Source organism: Saccopteryx leptura, chromosome 4, assembly GCF_036850995.1.
Source record: "Saccopteryx leptura isolate mSacLep1 chromosome 4, mSacLep1_pri_phased_curated, whole genome shotgun sequence".
Lineage (NCBI taxonomy): Eukaryota > Metazoa > Chordata > Mammalia > Chiroptera > Emballonuridae > Saccopteryx > Saccopteryx leptura.
Genome location: NC_089506.1, coordinates 214,828,786 through 214,846,122, shown reverse-complemented (window position 1 = coordinate 214,846,122; position 17,337 = coordinate 214,828,786). Strand labels below are relative to the sequence as shown.

Genomic DNA, 17,337 nt, shown 5'->3' with positions numbered 1-17,337 from the left:
CCAGAGAGGCTGAACAACTTGCCTTTGGCCACACAGCAGAGTTGGAAGCATGACCAGGCCATGCACCCAGGCTGACACCTGTGCGTGGGATGTGGGGGGACCTGAGGGCAGGGGCACAGGGTGAGGCAGGGCAGGTCTCAGCAAGTGTGAGAACTGCCAACAGCAGGCTGTGCGAGAATAGGGACTGGCGGTGCTACCCCATCACATCCCTGGCCAGTCAGGTTGGGCACACCACAAAAACCATCTGGCCACCTGGAATACCACTACAGGTGTCCCTCTGGTTTGTCCGAGCCCCTCCCATTACAGATGAGGAAACAGGTCGAGAGCAGGGGCTGGGAACTGTGTCTCTGCAGAGGCCCTATGGTGGCTGCTTCTGGCTCTGTCCCAGCCAAGATCCTGCTGTGATCACAGGTAGATCCAGCCCAGGAGCCTCATGGCAGGACCTGTCTCACTTAGAGAAAAGAGGGATCTGGCCCAGCCATGTACAGGCCATGGCATGTGGCCTCATCCTGGATAGAGGTCCAGGTGACAGCCTCTCATGGCATTTTGACACAGTAGAAGGCTGATGTGACGGTGGCTGGGGCAGCAGCTCTGTAACGGACTGTGGTGAGACTCGATGGATGTATCATACCTATGTCTTTGGTTGGGAGGGCTGGCGATCTTCCAGCTTCTCCCAACCAGGGCAGGAGGTGCTCGCTGCATGGGGGTACAGCTCAGCAGCCAGGACCAAGAGGTCAGTCCCGGGCCCTCCAGGGGTGGGGGGATTGGCACAGAAGTCTGCCTGGTGCAGAGAAGGGTACAGGAGTCTGGGCTCCCCCCGGAACCCCCGCATCAGAATTATTCATGGTTGTTCACAAGATTAGTCACTGAGCCTTTATTCTATGTTCAGGAGCTCAGTTACGGCTGAGTGATGTGTGTTGTGAGGGGCAGAGGCGGAAGCTGGGCTGCCCTTGCGCCTAGGCTAAAGCCCAACGAACTATGGCTGTGTGGGAGGACCCCACAGAGCAGTATTTACGTCAGGCCAGGAGGATGGCCCAAATGTACCCTCATGATGATCAGGATGTGGGTGGAGGCAGAAGCCAAGGCACGAGCAGGACTGGCCAGGCAAGGGATGAGTCAGGACTTGCAGGCGGAGAGTGCTCAGCTGAGCTGGGGTGATGGCAGAGGGTCTGATCAGAGAGGAGCAGGGTGCTCTGGGAGCTGGACTAGGCGCCGGGGGAGGAGGCCACCCAGGAAAGGGCTGACCCAGGTCCTTTTCCAGGGCAATCCCTGGGCAAGTCTCAAAACAGGGGCTGGGAGTGAAGCTTTGGAGTCAGAAAGGTGTTTTGGGAGGCCTTGGTTTCCTCTGGGGTGCTGGTCCTACTCCACGGGCCCTTCATCCTCCATCATCGTGGCTGCCTGGCTCCCCCTATTGGCCCTTCAGTCCTTCAGGTTTGGCTGCTAGAGTTGGGGTAGAGCCTCAGTCCTCCGTGGCTGGGACACCTCTACCTCGGGATGGGCTCTGGGTTCTGACCTGCAGTTCCCATCTACCTGAAGGTTCCATCCTGCACCCCAACACTAGGCCCATGTGTTCAGTTATCTGGCCCCAATGTCCATTCTGACAGCCACTGAAGGCATGAGGCCCGCTGTGCCTCTGTCTCAGGGGGACGGGCAGGGGGCGGTGGGGGCCGGCCTGGCTCAGGCAGACGAATGGAGGGGCTGCAGGGCTCCTGGCCCCCTTCTGTGGGTTTAGGATCATGGGCAGCCCGCAGGACCTGGACAAGCTGATCCAGCGGTTGTATCAGGGTGTGGGGGCTCCAGCAGGCATCAAGGGTGGGCACGAAGGGGTCCGGTGTGCAGGCTTCCACACACTCGGTCTGCGTGGGGATCCGCAGGTAGAAGGCATGCAACATCATGCGGAATGGCTGGTCTTCCCGGCCCGAGGCCTGCCCGTAGGTCAGGTCCCCCACAACAGGGTGGCCGAGGGCACTGCAGTGCACGCGCAGCTGGTGTGTCCGGCCTGTGTGGGAAGAGAGGGCCAGTGAGGCAGGCGTCTTGCTCCATGATTGCCACCCACTGGTCATATCACACCCAGCGCTGTCCCCAGCTGCCTCATACAATGTCTGAAAACAGAAACCCTCCCTGCTTTCTACTACAGAGGAGGACATAAAAGCTCATAATGGAAGTCAACTTCTAGGGTCACCTCTGTTGAGAGTAGGGCCAGGGTGGCACTCAGTAGAATGGAGAACTCAGGCCAGTCTTCCTGTTGGCTTCACATCCAGACCAGCAAGACCACTTGTAGGTGGAGCAGAGTAAAGGGGGAATAGACGATGATGAAGGAAGACTTGACTTGGGGTGGTAAACACAAAATGCTATATGTAGATTATGTACTACAGAACTGTATACCTGGAATCTATATGATTTTACAACATCATGCCACCCCAATAAATCCAATAAAAATAAAACACCACTCATACAGCAAAATCCTCAGGCTGCAAGGTTAAATGTGCAGAGGAGGGTCAGCTTTGCAGGCAAAGGTTGGGGTGGGCCCAGACAGGCTACTCTATCTCTCTGTGTCTCAGTGTGCTTCCCCACGGAACAGGAGCGCTGCAGCGCTCTGCCTGAGGAGACGCTGACACCAGGCATCTACCACGCTGCGGGCAGGACACTGTGGGTGGTAAGTTAAGGAGCCTGGGAAGCTTCCAGGTCCCACACCTGAACATACCTGTGAGGGGCTGCAGCAGCACTTTGGAGACGGGGTCACCTGCATACAGCCCGTGTTCTAGAACCACCAGCTCCGTGAGGCTTGGTTTCGGGTTCTCACAGCCTGGGGGGTTGATAGGGAGACTGTAAGGGTTGGTTGGGACAACCCTGCGGCCCCAGCCCACCCCTACACAAGGCAGTCGCCTGGGTTGGCTCTACCCACCCCAGGTCCCCCTGGGCGGAAGGTGCCCTGTGGCCCCTGCCCCTTTTCCCACTGTACCCTGGGTTCCCTCGATGCACATGGTGTGGGCACGACCCTCCGTGCTGTTCCTGCCGATAGCATAGCTGATGGTCATCTGGCTCTCCTGGATGTGCCCTCGAACCTGCAGGGCAGGGGAGCCCACCCGACACTCAGGGCCTGCCGAAGTGGGCTGAGCACTGGTGTCCCCAAGCCCCAGGACTGGCCAAGCCTTACCAGAGCCAGGTAAGCCTTGGTGACACGCCGTTCCTTGAAGCACTTGTACGCACTGCCTGCCGCTGCCTTGTTCAAGGCCACACAGAGTGCTCCACTGGTGGAGAAGTCCAGTTGGTGACAAAACCTGCAAAGGGACAGAAGTGGCTGAGTTGAAGGCGACCACCTCTCTCCAGTGGAGGCTGCCTTGGAATACCCGTGTTATGTCCCCTCATACCTGAACCCGTAATAGGTGTCTGGATCAGCCAGCTCAGGGAAGCGGTGCCGCAGCTGCTTCTGGAGGGTCAGTGTCTCCTTCCATGTCTTGCTATCGATGCGCACGTCCCAGTGCTTGTTCACCACCAGGAAGTCATGGCTCTGGTACACAATGGACAGGTTCTCCATGCTGCCTGGCTCCATGGTGGGCGCCTGCAAACAGAGCAAGTGTGTGCAGTGGTGGTTCATGGGGTGACTAGCCCAACTAAGATAGACAACTCTACTCTCCAGAGCCCTGGGTCTGAAGCCACAGATGTTGTATGTCAAGCAAGTGTGTCCACCTACTCCGCACCTTCATCCACCGAGCCCCTTAATACTCCCACCCCTGAAACAAGTAAAGAGTGTCAGCTGGGTGGGAGTGTGGGGAGCCAGTATTGCTCTGACGGCGGGGCAGTCCCGCAGTTTAGCCCAGACCCAGTCCTTGGGAGTAGAGTAGTCTTGTATTACAGCCTTCTACCACCTACTTTTCCCAAAAGACCAGGAATATGTGATGAGGGCCTTTCTCCGAGTGGGGAGAGGGTCAAGGAAAGGGGCTGCTCTGCCCGCACACGACCGGAGGTGGCATAGATCAGCCGGGCGCAAGGGTGCAGGGCGCTGCTGTAGGGGTGGAGTCCACCCTCGCCCACTCACATCCCTTCACGCAGACTCCCATCCCCTACCTCCCCTCCGAGGAAGCCTCCACCTCCCTCGCGCGTGATGGCACAAACCGAGGAGTTCGGGTGGACCCCGGCCGCGAGCCCCTCCTGCGACTCCGCCCACTCCGGAACCGACCTGCAGTCCAATTGCGCCGTCCGGGCCCCCGAGGCCGCTGGCCCGCCCTGGATTCAGCCCCGCGTCCCGCGCCTCTCGAGCCACGTCCCCGGGACCTCTCGTTCGGCCACGGAGCCGCGTTTCTCCAGGTCTGGCCTGCCCGCGCAGCCCCGCCTACGTCCCCAGACGCTAACTCCAAGTTTTGACTCGGCTCCACCCGGCCTGCGCGCGCAGCCCCGCCCCCGCCCCGCCCCTTAATCTGGCCAATGGTGAGTGCCGCCGGCCACGCCGCCCGTTGATTGGCGGCGCCAGGACGCTGGGGGCGGGAGTGGCGCGCGGCCTGCGGCGCGGGAGGTTCGGAGCAGGAGCCGAGACTGGCATGTTCTACGGGACTGCACGACCATGGAGGACTACGAGCGGGAACTGTACGGCGTCGAGGACGACTTCGACAGCCAGTTCTCGGCCGAACTCGAGGTGCTGGCCGAGCTGGAAGGTGCGCGCGCGGGGCCCGCCGCGGCTGTAATTCGACAGGGTCCCGGCCTGCCTCCTGGGTCCGGGCCTGCCCCTCGGATGGGTGCGGGCAGGCGAGCGAAGGATGGAGGCAGTCGCGACCTGAGGCGGGGGCGCGTCGGACAGAGAGGGGCCTTCCTGCGCCGCTGACCGTCTGGAGGTAGGCTGCCCTGAGGCGGTTGCTGTGACTCTTCTCTCCCAGCAGGGTCAGCGGCCCTGTCACCCCCTAGGGACCGGATCCAGCTGACGTTTGAGGAGGCCATTGCTGGAGGGGACGCTGCAGCTCCCTCTTCTCCAGGTGGACCTTCAAGGAACCGCAAGTGCGGTGCCAGGAAGAGGCAGCAGGCCACCAGCGGACAGAGGCACAGGGATCTGCTCCCGAGTATGGCCGCGGCCCCCCACAGGGGTGGGTGCGAGACAGGGGAAGCGCCTCTGTTCTTTCTGAGATTGTTTGTGTCTCTCTAGCCCCCAAAGTCAAGCGGCCCAGGATCGAGGTGGTCAAGAGGCTGAACTTTGAGCAGGATGAGATGGAAGAGACACTGCTTCCTGACTCCCCTCCTCAGGACATCACTCCCCCACTGAGTCCTGAGGTCCCAGCTGAGCTGTGGGGTGAGGGGTGTGTGGCTTGGGGCACAGGTGTCCTAGGCTCTTGGGATTGGAAATGTCTTTTTTTTTCTCTCTCTCTCTCTTTTTTTTTTTTTTTTTTTTTTTTACAGGGACAGAGAGAGAGTCAGAGAGAGGGACAGAGAGAGAGTCAGAGAGAGGGATAGATAGAGACAGACAGACAGGAACGGAGAGATGAGAAGCATCAATCATCAGTTTTTCGTTGCAACGCCTTAGTTGTTCATTGATTGCTTTCTCATATGTGCCTTGACCCTGGGCCTTCAGCAGACTGAGTAACCCCTTGCTCGAGCCAGCAACCTTGGGTCCAAGCTGGAGAGCTTTGCTCAAACCAGATGAGCCCGCACTCAAGCTGGTGACGTCAGGGTCTCGAACCTGTGTCCTCCGCATCCCAGTCCGACGCTCTATCCACTGCACCACCGCCTGGTCAGGCTGGAAGTGTCTTGTTCCTCATACAAAGTCCCAAGGCCTGGGGTTCGGGGCTTGTGGAAGGGCTTGGTAGCAGAGGGTGGATCTGGGCACCTTATCTGAAAATTAACGTGTGGCAGGAGTCCCAAGACCGCCCTGGTCCTTTTTCAGGATTGTGGATGCTGGTGATGACATGGGTCTGATACCGGCCTCACCAGCCACTCGCAATCCGGTCCTGAGGCGACCCCCCATCCTGGAGGATTACATCAACGTGACCTCCACAGGCGGTGACAGGGCCTTTCTGGTGCTACGGGCTGACCCAGTTGGCACTGGGGTGCAGGTGGGTGCTGTTTGTCCACGGGGGGGGGTGGGTGGGTGGCTAAGCTAGCCACAGCCCTCCTGTGGGATCGGTAGGCTTAATGCTGCCCAGAAAAGGGTCCTGGGCATCGTATCCACACCAGGACCTTGGGGACATCTCAGGGAGCTCACCTGGTTTCTAGTCATCCACTCAATAATAATTGTCTTCTCTGTCTATCCTATTTTTACCCATCTTTCCTCTCTCCTAGACACTAAAATGGTTCCATTTTAGTGGCTTTTTTTTCCAGTCCCTGGTCAGAGAGGGGGCTTCTCCATCTCCAGGCCTGCTGATGCTGGGGTTGCAGCCTGAGTCCCTGAGCATGGTGGGAGGGGCTCGGGTGACTCCATGTCCTAGGAGGGGTTCTGGAGATGACTGCCACTCTTCCTCCCCCTCAGAGCTCGTTCTCGGATATCCCATGGCGTGGACGTGGCCATTTGGATCTCCTGGGTGTGTCATTCGCCTCTCTGAAGGAACAGGTTGACAGAGAGGTGGGGTCTGCTGGGGTTTGCTGGGCGTGGAGGGGTGGCTCTGGGGTGACTGGCTGTTTTAGTCATCCTGCTCTCACTCCCCACTGTGCACAGCGGCAGCAGCGATTGCTCGAAGAGGCCCAGCGGCTCTCGGATACGCTGCACAGGTGATGCAGTGGGCCCTTTGCCCCGGGTACCCTCAACTGTTCCTGAACTGCTGACCCCAGTCTGAATTCTGGGTGGGGGGAGGGTAATCCTTGCTGGGGTTAAGGCCAGGTGGCTCAGGGTACAATGATTTTCAGCCTCAGGACAGAGGAGGTGGAGGAGGAGGCCCCTGAGGAGGTGCCAGCCAATAGCCAAGATGACTCCAAACACTGCCTCTGGGTGGATGAGTTTGCACCCCAGCATTACACCGAGCTGCTCAGCGATGATGTGAGGCCTATATTTGCTCAGTGTGACTGGCGTCCTTGTTGTCAAGAGGGGGACTATGGTCTGCCTTGCTGAGTTGTAAATGGGGAAACTGAGGCCAGCACAGGGCTGGCATGCTGCTGGTCACCTATGCCGTGGGCTGGGGATCCAGAGCATCCCATTCCTGGAGCCGTTGTTTCCTTTTCTCTCAGCAGCTGATGCCCCTGGGAGTGGTGGGGGCTTCTAGAGTGGTCAGAACCAGGACTGTGGGGTGGAGACCCCTCTGTAAGCCTTACTTTGCCACTAACAAGAAGGGTGCATGTGTGTTGGTCACTTGTTGTTCAGCCTTAGCATCTTTGTATGTGTCTGGGTTTATGACAGCATGTGGAGTCCTTGGTGTTGGCGGTACTCCAAACAATGCCTCCCTTCCCACAGTTCACTAACCGCTGCCTCCTCAAGTGGCTGAAGCTGTGGGACCTGGTGGTATTTGGCCGAGAGAGGCCAGCCCGGAAGCCTAGGCCCAGTGTGGAGGCGGCCTGTGTTGGCAAGGAGGCCACAGCCTCCAGCAAGTGGAAAAGCCACGAGCAGGTGTTGGAGGAGATGCTGGAGGCTGAGCTGGACCTGAGTCGGCGGCCTAGGCAGAAAGTGAGCCCTACCTGTCTGCCCGGCATACACCTCCAAGCCCAGGGGTTAGGCTCACTGACTAGTGCCCTTACACCTCCGGAGGCCATAGGACGCATTTACTGCCCATCATGACTGTGGGCACGACGACATGTTGGTGGGGGTGTCAGTGACATGACTGTCTTTGAAGGACCCAGTACCTCCTAAAGGATGATTGTGGTCGACGGTGGTTTCAAGGGAGCTGTCATGACAGTAATGGCTGTGTCCCTGTCAGCTCCCACCATCACTTGCTTTATTCAGGGCTTTGTCTCATTCTGAAGTGCTATTTTTGAGCTATGAACACGCTCAGGTTCTCATCTGGTGATTGGGGTGTGTTTGAGGGGACATCCCCCAGTACCAAGCTTCACAGGACAGGATTATTAGCCTTGGTGTTTGGGCCGGGACCTCTCCATCGTGGTGCAGGTTGGCAGCATGCCTTCATGTCTTGGCTGCAGGTGGCTCTGCTATGTGGACCCCCTGGGCTGGGCAAGACCACTCTGGCCCATGTGATCGCAAGGCATGCTGGGTACTCTGTGGTGGAAATGAATGCAAGGTGAATGGAAGGGAAGGCCTGGCCTCTGGGCCTCTTGTCTGTCCTGATAAGTCTGGTTGAGTCTGGGACACTGGTGGGTTAGAGGTGGGGCTGGGGTCCCAGGGACACTGGCAGTGGACTTGGGGGGGGTCCTTGGTCACTGGAATCTGGGGCAGCCATGTTGTGGGGGTCTCCTTTGTGGTAGTCTCAAGATGTAAGTGTAGCAACTTGGCCCTGGGAGATCATCCTGCCAGGGACACTGGCTGCTGCCTTGGCTGAGGCCACAGGTCCCCTGATGGTCCCTTTTCCGCTTCATGGTTCCAGTGACGACCGCAGCCCTGAGGCCTTCCGCACCCACATCGAGGCGGCCACGCAGATGGAGTCTGTGCTGGGTGTTGGTGGGAAGCCCAACTGCCTGGTCATTGACGAGATCGATGGGGCCCCCACGGTGGGCCTCCTGGGTACTTGGCCATTGGGTGGTGGGTGCGTGGGCAGTGGGGCTGTGGCTCATTGTGCCCGCTGCACCTCCCCTCAGGCTGCCATCAACGTGCTCCTCGGCATCATCAACCGCAGAGGCCCGAAGGAGGCGGAGCCAATAGGCCTGGCCATGCCGGCGGGTGAGGGGCGACGGCTGCGGGCAGAGGGGGGTCTCTTGATGAGGCCAGTCATCTGCATCTGCAATGACCAGTGAGTTGAGTGGGGAAGCATCTCCAGGGTGGGGGGCCTCAGGGTGTTCCCCAGGGCAGGGCTTCCACGTGAAGCCTCTGGGAGGGTACATTCTAGCCCCACCTGGCCACCGAGTGGATTTGAGGCTGGGATTTGTTACAAGGTTTTCCTGCTCCATGTGCCCATCCACAGGTTTGCGCCCTCTCTGCGGCAGCTGAGGCAGCAGGCTTTTCTGCTTCACTTTCCGCCTACACTACCATCCAGGCTTGTGCAGCGGCTGCAGGAGGTCAGCGAGGGCAGGGGATGGGGCCCAGGGCCCAGGCTGCATGGCTAATGGCGGGTGGGGGCACGGGACCCCTTCTGTGGTCTTATCCTTCCCTCCCCACGCTACCCCTGTCCCACCTAGGGCCCCGTCTCCTTTGTTGCTGCCACCGTCAGCCCCCCACCCCTCCAGCTGGTCCAGGTCCTGAGGGTGAGGGTGACTGGATCACTTTGGTGGTGGGGGGTCCCTAGTGGACAGTAGGCCCAGTTCACAGGGCCTGCAGCCTTTATCTCCTGTAGGATGAGAACAGTTACTTATCTGTCTCCAGGGAGGAGGTGACCACAGGTAGGGCTCTGAGGGAGGTGGATACGCACGCTCTTTCCTCCTGCAGATCTCCCTACGGCAGGGTTTGCAGGCTGACCCGGGTGCCCTGGCAGCCCTCTGCGAGAAAACGGACAACGACATCCGTGCCTGCATCAACACCCTGCAGGTGGGCAGGGGGAAGCTGGCTGTGGTGGGGTGGGACTGGGGCAGGGGCAGGGGCAGCTACTCTTACCTCCCACGCCCTGTGTCCAGTTCCTGCATGGGCGGGGCCAGCGGGAGCTGAGTGTGCGGGCTGTGCAGACCACACGAGTCGGCCTCAAGGACCAACGCAAGGGGCTCTTCTCTGTGTGGCAGGAGGTCTTCCAGTTGCCCCGTGCCCAGAGGTAAATGGGATGGGCAGAATGAGAGGGTGGGCCAGCCTCCACCTCAATATCTATGGTGACCAAGCCCAGGACACCAAACCCTGCATATAAAGGACACACACACAAACACACAAAACCTTTGCTGATGGACACCCAAGGCTGCCTGGGCCCTGCTTTCAGGGCTGCCTCCGCCTTCCTCACTGCTCCCTCCTTGGGGCTCTCTTGGGTTGGGACTGTGCTGTCAAGAGGAATAAAGTGGATGGGGATTCCACTCCAGCCTCCGCACCCCCTCTGTAGGCGACGTGTGGGCCAGGACCCAACTCTGCCTACCCACACGCTCCTGGGCGACGGGCTCATGGGCGTGGGGCATCAGGCAGCCGAGGCACCCCTGACCATGGCTGCACAGCGGTTCTACCATATTCTGCATGTGGCTGCCTCCGCGGGTGAGCATGAGAAGGTCGTCCAGGTAACCATGCTTTAGCTGAACCTTCTTTCCAGGGCCCAGGGTTGGGGAAGTGTTCACTGATAGTGAACAGAAGGCAATTCAGATAGTGCCAAGCTAGAGAAGCAGCAGGTGGGGCAGACACAGGGCATTAGAGGCCTCTGAGGGGACTGTGAGCAGGACAGAGGGCCAGAGGAGGGGCTGGCTGGTGCTAGGAGGGGAATGGTCACTATCATGGGCTAGGAGGGAGAGGCAGTGGGCTGAGGGTGGGGGTGTCTTTGATTGTAGGATCTCTGGCTGCCAGTTGGGAGTCAGTGTGAGAGGTAGCAGCAGTGACAGCAGCTGGGCAGCCGGATCCAGTGGTTGGGAGGGGCTTGATTCTGCACATGAGCTGCAGAAATGGGGACATGTCAGAGAGCAGGTAGGGATTTTGGTCTGAGCGGTGGTAGAGATGCCCCCCCAACTAAAAGCCCGGCCTACGCTGTTTCTCTAAGCCGCTTTGGGTGAGTGGTCAGGGATCCATGCAAATCCAGAAATCCCTGGTGCAGTGGGCAAAGCAGTGGCAGGAGGGGATGGGACTTCCTCGTAGAAGGATCGCGGGAGCTCTGCCCTCAAGCCTGATGGACAGAACTTACTTTAGGGAGGGGTGCAGGGGTGCAGGGGTTTCTTTCCTGCACATCCCAGGATCTTGGTCAAACCAGAGTGGGGGTGGCAGGTGGGCCCCTTTGCTCTCCCCTCAGGGCCCTGTGGCCACTCACTGGTGTTTGCTGCTCTTCTAAGAGACGTACTTGGCAGGGCAGATGGGCAGTGAAGGGTTCCAGAGGAAGGTACTGTGCTGTGGCGGGTGGATGATGACGCTGGAGGCACTCAGGGACCCACCAACCGCAGGGCCTGTTTGACAACTTCCTGCGCCTGCGCCTGCGGGACTCCAGTCTGGGCACCGTGTGTGTGGGACTCGACTGGCTGGCCTTTGAGGACCTGCTGGGCCAGGCTGCCCACCACGGCCAGAGCTTCCAGTTGCTGCGCTACCAGCCCTTCCTGCCCGTGGCCTTCCACCTGTTGTTCGCCTCCAGCCATGTGCCGAGGATTGCCTTCCCCAGTGGCCAGCAGGAGGTGCGCCCTGCAGCTTGTCCCTGTCTAGGCTGGGCCCCAGGTCCTGGGGGATCCTGGCTGACTTCATTCCGGTTTACCCTCCACCCCAGGCCCAGAACCGGACAAGTCAGGTGCAGAACCTGATCCAGACGCTGGTGTCGGGTATTGCACCGGCCACCCGCTGCCGAACAGCACCCCAAGCCCTTGTCCTAGACACCCTCTGTCTGCTCCTGGACATCCTCGTGCCTAAGCTGCGTCCTGTGAGTGCCTTACTCAGCAGGAGGGTTAGCTGCCAGCTGCCGGGGTCCTGGCCATGCTCAGCATTCCCGTGCCTGTTGCCTACCTGCCCACAGGTGAGCACGCAGCTGTACAGTGCTCGTGAGAAGCTGCAGCTGGCCGGCCTTGTGGGCACCATGCTTGCCTACAACCTAACCTACCGCCAGGAGCGCACGCCCGACGGGCAGTATGTCTACAGGCTGGAGCCGTGAGTCTCTGCAGCACCTGGGACGGGGGACTGGGGGCTGGGCCAGCAGTCTAAAAGCACGGCCTCGGCGAGGTGTCGGTCTGTTCCTGTGTCAGAGCTTGGGGGCTGTTGGTTCTAGCTTAGCTCTTGCCCACATGTGACTGAAGCGGGCCCCCAGATTGGGCATAGCCTCAGGACCTGGGTTTACTGCAGAACTCTCAATGCCCGCTGTCCCCCAGGAGCCACCCCAGGGCTTTGTTTTTCTGTCCCGAGATGGTTGTGGGGATGGATCGCCTCTGGGCAGCAGGACCCCAGTGTATCTGGGATGCAGATGTTCCTTTGTGCCAATGCAAGGAGGCAGTAATGGCGGGTTCTGAGCGTGAAGCCCAGCCTGAGTCCCGGCCCTGCCATGTTGTCTCACTCCCCTCCACCTTCCTAGCCCTGGGCATGGCCCTTCTTATGCCCATAGACAGTTGAAGGAACAGGTTCAGAGATAAGCCCCCTGCTGGCCTGGGCTGGGCACTGCAGAGCTGGAACTGGATCCTAGTCCTCAGCTTCCACTTCCTATCGTTTGGTGTCATTGTGGTGGGTTGCCCCTGTCCCCGTCACCACTGAGTGGGTGCCTGGGTGTCCTGCGCCACCCACCCCGAGCAGGAACTTGGAGGAGGTTTGCCACTTTCCTGAGCTGCCTGCCCGAAAGCCCCTCACCTACCAGGCCAAGCAGCTCATTGCCCGTGAGATTGAAGTGGAGAAGATGCGGCGGGCAGAGGCCGTGGCCCGAGATGCGGACAGCCCCCAGGTAAGCCCACCTCCGGCTTGGGCAGAGCAGGGCCTGGTAAGGCACTGCCCCCCGAGTGGACACTGCCCTTGGAATGGCCCAGCCCAGTCACTGCACCCACTTCCTGCAGGTGGACCAGAGTGCCCCCAGGGCCCAGGACCCACACAGGGAAGCTGGGGGGAGAGGGGCACAGCCACCCACGCCCCGTAGCCATGAGCAGCGGCTGGAGCGCATCCTGAAGAGAGCTGTCCTGGAGGACCAGGTTTGGGGTGGAAGGGGCCGTGCAGGTGGGCTGGGTGACCTTGTGCCGGTGTTCCCCTGAGGGACCCAGCTAAGGGTCCAGCTCCCTGCTGCTCAGCAGGGTAGGGTTTCACTGGGGCTCAGTTTCCCAGCTGGGCAGGAGGGTGCGTTCCACTGGCACCTGCTACCCTGGCCCTCCCCGACGGAGCAGGCAGCTGTGAGGGTGGGGAGACGGGTGGGCAGTGGGTTCCCGGCCCCTCAGAATTGCTTCCTGCTGCCTGTGAGGGTCTGATCTGGGCTGTGAGGGGTGGGGCAGGAAGACTTGCTGAGCAGGCCAGCGTGCAATGATGGGGAGGGGCTGGGAGAGATGTCTAAGCCCCGGCCGAGGGCCACTGCTCAGAGGTGCCAGGAGACCCGTTCTCCTTCGGAGAGCTCTCCCCTGGTGGCAGGGAGTGTCTTCTGTGTGCCCCCATGAGCCTGACTAGCCACCCTCTTCAGGCCGAGAGGGATTTCTTCGGTCGTGTGGTCATCAGGAAAGCGGCAGTCCTGAGTGCAGGTGTGTTTGGGGTAGGAGCGCTGCAGGTGGGGGCTGGGGTCAGGGGTCAGGGGTCAGGCAGAGGATCAACCCTGCGGCTCCCACAGAGGACACAGCCCCTGAGACGGATGCAGTTGAACAGCGCATGGGCACTGCAGTGGGCAGGAGTGACGTCTGGTTCCGCTTCAAGGAGGGCGTCTCCAATGCTGTGCGACGCAGCCTGCATATCAGGGACCTGCTGTAGCTGGGTCCCACCGGCACCTCAGGGTCACACTGGACACCCTAGTCCTCACTACTCCCAGGGTTACAGCGGATGCCCTGGTCACAGATCCAGGCTGGATGCCCAGATCTACTCCACATACCTGATGTTCATGACTGATACCTACACTGGACACTGGGCTCATGCTGGACATCCCCAGATCCACACAGGACACCCGTTCTTAGAAAATGTACAAAAGCACAGATACCTTGGAAAGTCTTTATAAATGTCCCCTTTACAGAGCTGCTCCCTTCACAAAGAGCGTGGACCTGGGCGTGAGGTGTGGGGTCACAGGATGGCACACTTGCCCTTCTCCACCCACGGGTTGTTTTTCATGAGGTCAGGGTTCAGGAAGGGGTCCTTGGGGATTCCATCCTCGATCCACTTGAGAAGCCTGTGGGTAGGGAGAATGGGTGAGCAGTGGGCACCTGACCCCTCAGAAGTGCTGCCCAGTGGCTACCTGTGAGGATTTGATCTTAGCTTATGCAAATGAACACAGGCAGGGAAATGAGATGCAAATCAACAGCTGGCCCTGGGTGTGTTGAGGCACTCACTCAGGAATGGTCTTCGATGACATCTCCCTTTTGAAGGCCAGCTGGTACTTGAGGCTCTCAACCTCCTTTTTCATCTGGGGCACATCCCACTCCTCCATGGCGTCGGGGGCTTCGGAAGAGGCCAGCCTGGGGCTGGAGGACACAGGAAGAGGCAGTAGAACCCTGGAGCTGTCAGCCTGCAGTCATCCCAAGGTTCCCTCCCCACCCCCCCGTGAAGCCCCCCACATAAATGGAGCCCCATCGCACACTGACTCCCAACCCACAGCCCAGGGTGGTCCCTGGGGTCATACCACCAGCCCCTTGTGCTTCCCAGGTACACAGCCCTGAGGTGCAGGGCCTGGGTCTGAGGCCCAATGTGTAGGTGAATGTGCCCCCCCTCCATGGAGCTAATTAACTGCAGTGGAAACTTTCCATCCAATTAAAGCTTTAGCACAGCTGGGCCACTGGGTTGGAGAGGGATGGAACATGGTCCCTGCTGGGGAGACAGGGAGATAGTGGGACTGGCACATAGCGAAGATGGGTTCCCCTCGCTCCCCAGCTGCAAGGCCCACTTTCCACTCCTGCTTGCAGAGGCACAGCCCAGACCATCACATAGGGCGCAGGAGCTTGTGTGGCTGCTGGCATGTGTGCCCTCCCACTTTGCATGGACAAAACCCCTATGGAGGTCGAGTTAATCCTGGGGCTACGAGGATTTGACTGCATTTTGCATCTCTGGCTGGGGGTTGGGGTTCCTGGGGGGGGGTCTTGGGGGTCAGAGGCCGCGCAGGAGGTCCAGGATGCAGAACAGCTACAGTTTCCTGCTGTCCAATGTCTCCTCTAGAACTTGACAACCTACATGGCCTAGTTTATGCTTGTGAACCAGCCTGGCAAAGCCACAGGTTGAGACCTCTCAGTGGATTAAGCCAGTTGAGGGCAAATGAGTTGTTTTTTGCTTCCCCCATCCCAGCCCGTTCCAGGGACCCAGGGTATTTCTCACTGTCCCCTGGCCACTACCCCCAACACTTTGGTTGGGAATCAAGGGATCGGCTTTCTTGACCTTGGGAGGATGGGCAGGGCACCACAGATGCCGACAGAAGTCTGACCCTGCCTGCCTTAGGTTGTATCAGGGGCTCCTGGTGGACGGTCTCCATCCCGGGCTGGGACGGTGGGGTGGTGGGGGAGGGCCTTGGTTTTGTGGTGATCCGGGAGAGTGGCTGATGGGGAGGTAGTGTGGGCCGGGGAGCTGGGAGCCAGGGTGACAGCCCACGGAAGCAGAGCATCTCTGAGGGGCAGCAAGGGGAGGTGTGCAGGAGCTCCTCCGCCAGAGGCCCCAAGTTCCAGCACCCCGACCCCAGAGGAGGTTCTCACGCGGACAGCCAGGTGGTGGTGGGGGGCATCCCAGTGTAGGGACAGCAGTGGCCCTGGCCACAGACCCCTCCTCCACTGGCGGGCCCTACCTGTGCGCAGCGGTTGCCAAGCCCGGCTTCCAGTCCCACGCACCCTGCCTGCCCCACAACCTACACCGCCCCCAGCACGGTGCTTGGCGGGCACTGCGGGCGGCGCGCACGGCGCACTGACGGACGCGGCTCGCCTTCCTGTTGGCTGCCCCGCCCCACCCGCCCGCACACAGAGGGGTCCAACGCACGGCTGGCCTGGCCCCTTGGGACTCTCAGAGCGGCTACCCATCGCTGGAAGACAGGGAATCAGAGGCTTCTCCTCTCGGGTTAGGTCTGTCCAGTTCAGCCCAGTTAGAGCTGGACAAGGCTCAGAACCCTGGGTCTCACTTCCCTGCTCAGCCTAAGGGACCGGTTCATCAGACCTACCTTGGGCGGTGACGGTGAGGGAGAAGTGATGACAAGGATCAAGTGATGGCAAAGTGATCGCGAGGGCTAAGTGATGGACGAGTGAACCTAGCACACAGGCAGGCAAAGCCCAGCAGGTGCCCGCCCACTCCAGCCACCTGGGGCCAGGCCCTGGCACCGCCCTCACTCTCCCCACCCCGCACAGGAGACTTAGCCTGGCTGGGTCAGCCTCCAGGGGTGGGAGATGCAGTGCGAAGTCAGCTCTGGCCTTGAGCCTTAAGGTCCTTCTGCTTTGCCCTTCAGCCCTCAGGGTGGATGCCACCAGTGCAAGACTGCACCCTCTTCTCAGAGATGCCCTGGGTGTGCCCAGTGGGCCCACTGCCCTGCTCCACTCTTAGGGAAACTGTACCTCCCCCACCCCCTGGCCCCGGCCCACTGGGTGACGCAGGTGCCAGGCTGTATCCTGGGCAGGTCCCTAGGTGGCAGGGCCCAGCTCTCCAAACAAGGACCCAAGGAAGCTGGAGCCCAAGGCTCCCCCAGGGGAGGCCTGGAACAGGCACTTAGCAGGTGCTTCTGTGGCCTCCCCTGGGCTAGACCGCTATGACCAGTCACTCTGCTCCGCTTGAAAGTTAGGATGGGGTGCCCCCTGCTCCTTCAGACACCTGGGTCCTTCCTGTTGTGATTCTGTAAAAGGGGTCAGTGATACTTCCTGGCCCCTCGAGCATGTACGTGATGACAGACCAGGAGGCACTCGGAAACTAGGGCACATCAGGGAAGCCAGGGATTATTTTTATTACGGATTTGGGTGGGTGGGTGGAGGGCTTAGAACCAAGGGCATCCACATTTCCCTCAGGGCAGATGGTTGCATGGCCTCTCTCTACCCCACCCCCTGGGCCTGCCTGGCCCGTCCCGTGCTGTGACAGGGCTGCTTGGGGCTCTCCTGGGGTTGGGGGCCCTGTTCACACTGTTGGGAGGCTCAGGGCAGGGGTTCTTGTTAGTTCCCAAGATGACTCAAGGTTTGGACTGAGACCGAGGCTGGCCAGGCCCCCCTACCCAGTCCCCTCTCGGAGGGCACAGGTAGAACTGAGTATCCGGGACCAGGCTCTGGCCTGAGTGTCCCAAGAGAAGCCTTGATGTGACCTGGCTAGGTGTGGACCCCTTTGCAGGGGCTGTTTGAATTCTCCATTGTGAAATGAGGAGGTTCTGCGTGGTCACAGCTAAAATCCACTAAGGACTGCTGGCAGGGCTCAGAGACCCACACTGGAGGTCACCTGGGCATCCGCAGCACAGCGCAGCCGGGCCTGCGGGTGGGAGCTGTGTGGGACACAGATCCGGCACTTCCCCTGCCTCCATGTTGAACCAGTCTCTGAGCACCGGTTAAACCTGCTATGGGGACAGTTGGGGTTAAGAGACCATTGTGCTGACTCAGGCAGGCCCATGTGTTGAGGGCCAGAGC

At 60.1% G+C, this 17,337-nt stretch overlaps 3 protein-coding genes across 5 annotated transcripts; 1 reads left to right on the top strand and 2 right to left on the bottom strand.

Moving 5' to 3' along the window:
- Positions 1-860: 860 nt before the first annotated feature.
- On the bottom strand, positions 861-4,384 carry RPUSD1 (RNA pseudouridine synthase domain containing 1). 2 transcript variants are annotated; one of them, XM_066382996.1, is made up of 6 exons: positions 4,069-4,384; positions 3,372-3,562; positions 3,158-3,281; positions 2,963-3,065; positions 2,705-2,806; positions 861-1,999 (listed from the first exon to the last, which is right to left on the bottom strand). In XM_066382996.1, exons 2-6 carry the CDS (start codon positions 3,551-3,553, stop codon positions 1,572-1,574), a joined length of 939 nt encoding a protein of 312 aa, XP_066239093.1. In that variant the 5' UTR covers positions 3,554-3,562; positions 4,069-4,384; the 3' UTR covers positions 861-1,571. The 2 variants fall into 2 exon arrangements, with proteins under 2 accessions (XP_066239093.1, XP_066239094.1); XM_066382997.1 differs by having other exon boundaries at positions 4,181-4,384.
- A 114-nt stretch (positions 4,385-4,498) lies between these two features.
- Positions 4,499-13,788, top strand: CHTF18 (chromosome transmission fidelity factor 18). Of its 2 annotated transcripts, none has more exons than XM_066382994.1 (22): positions 4,499-4,652; positions 4,875-5,051; positions 5,135-5,285; positions 5,870-6,038; positions 6,452-6,544; positions 6,638-6,690; positions 6,826-6,955; positions 7,367-7,576; positions 8,047-8,144; positions 8,448-8,571; positions 8,659-8,810; positions 8,982-9,075; positions 9,443-9,541; positions 9,628-9,758; positions 10,035-10,203; positions 11,068-11,292; positions 11,382-11,531; positions 11,625-11,755; positions 12,389-12,533; positions 12,643-12,774; positions 13,251-13,308; positions 13,395-13,788. In XM_066382994.1, the coding sequence occupies exons 1-22, from the start codon at positions 4,562-4,564 to the stop codon at positions 13,529-13,531; spliced, it is 2,919 nt and encodes a 972-aa protein (XP_066239091.1). In that variant the 5' UTR covers positions 4,499-4,561; the 3' UTR covers positions 13,532-13,788. The 2 variants fall into 2 exon arrangements, with proteins under 2 accessions (XP_066239091.1, XP_066239090.1); XM_066382993.1 differs by having other exon boundaries at positions 4,872-5,051.
- Positions 13,752-16,159, bottom strand: GNG13 (G protein subunit gamma 13). Its single transcript, XM_066382995.1, has 3 exons — positions 15,903-16,159; positions 14,101-14,232; positions 13,752-13,940 (listed from the first exon to the last, which is right to left on the bottom strand). Exons 2-3 carry the CDS (start codon positions 14,196-14,198, stop codon positions 13,835-13,837), a joined length of 204 nt encoding a protein of 67 aa, XP_066239092.1. The 5' UTR covers positions 14,199-14,232; positions 15,903-16,159; the 3' UTR covers positions 13,752-13,834.
- Between the last annotated feature and the right edge of the window lie 1,178 nt (positions 16,160-17,337).

Excerpts from the sequence above, each read along its gene's own strand:
- RPUSD1 (XM_066382996.1), bottom strand. The coding sequence starts at position 3,553 with ATGGAGCCAGGCAGCATGGAGAACCTGTCCATTGTGTACCAGAGCCAT. Across the intron at positions 3,282-3,371 it reads GACACCTATTACGGGTTCAG|GTTTTGTCACCAACTGGACT; the intron begins GTATGAGGGGAC and ends GTCCCTTTGCAG. Across the intron at positions 2,807-2,962 it reads GTGCATCGAGGGAACCCAGG|GCTGTGAGAACCCGAAACCA; the intron begins GTACAGTGGGAA and ends TCAACCCCCCAG.
- CHTF18 (XM_066382993.1), top strand. The coding sequence starts at position 4,562 with ATGGAGGACTACGAGCGGGAACTGTACGGCGTCGAGGACGACTTCGAC. Across the intron at positions 6,956-7,366 it reads CCGAGCTGCTCAGCGATGAT|TTCACTAACCGCTGCCTCCT; the intron begins GTGAGGCCTATA and ends CCCTTCCCACAG. Across the intron at positions 11,293-11,381 it reads TCCCCAGTGGCCAGCAGGAG|GCCCAGAACCGGACAAGTCA; the intron begins GTGCGCCCTGCA and ends CCTCCACCCCAG.
- GNG13 (XM_066382995.1), bottom strand. The coding sequence starts at position 14,198 with ATGGAGGAGTGGGATGTGCCCCAGATGAAAAAGGAGGTTGAGAGCCTC. Across the intron at positions 13,941-14,100 it reads TCATCGAAGACCATTCCTGA|GCTTCTCAAGTGGATCGAGG; the intron begins GTGAGTGCCTCA and ends CCCTACCCACAG.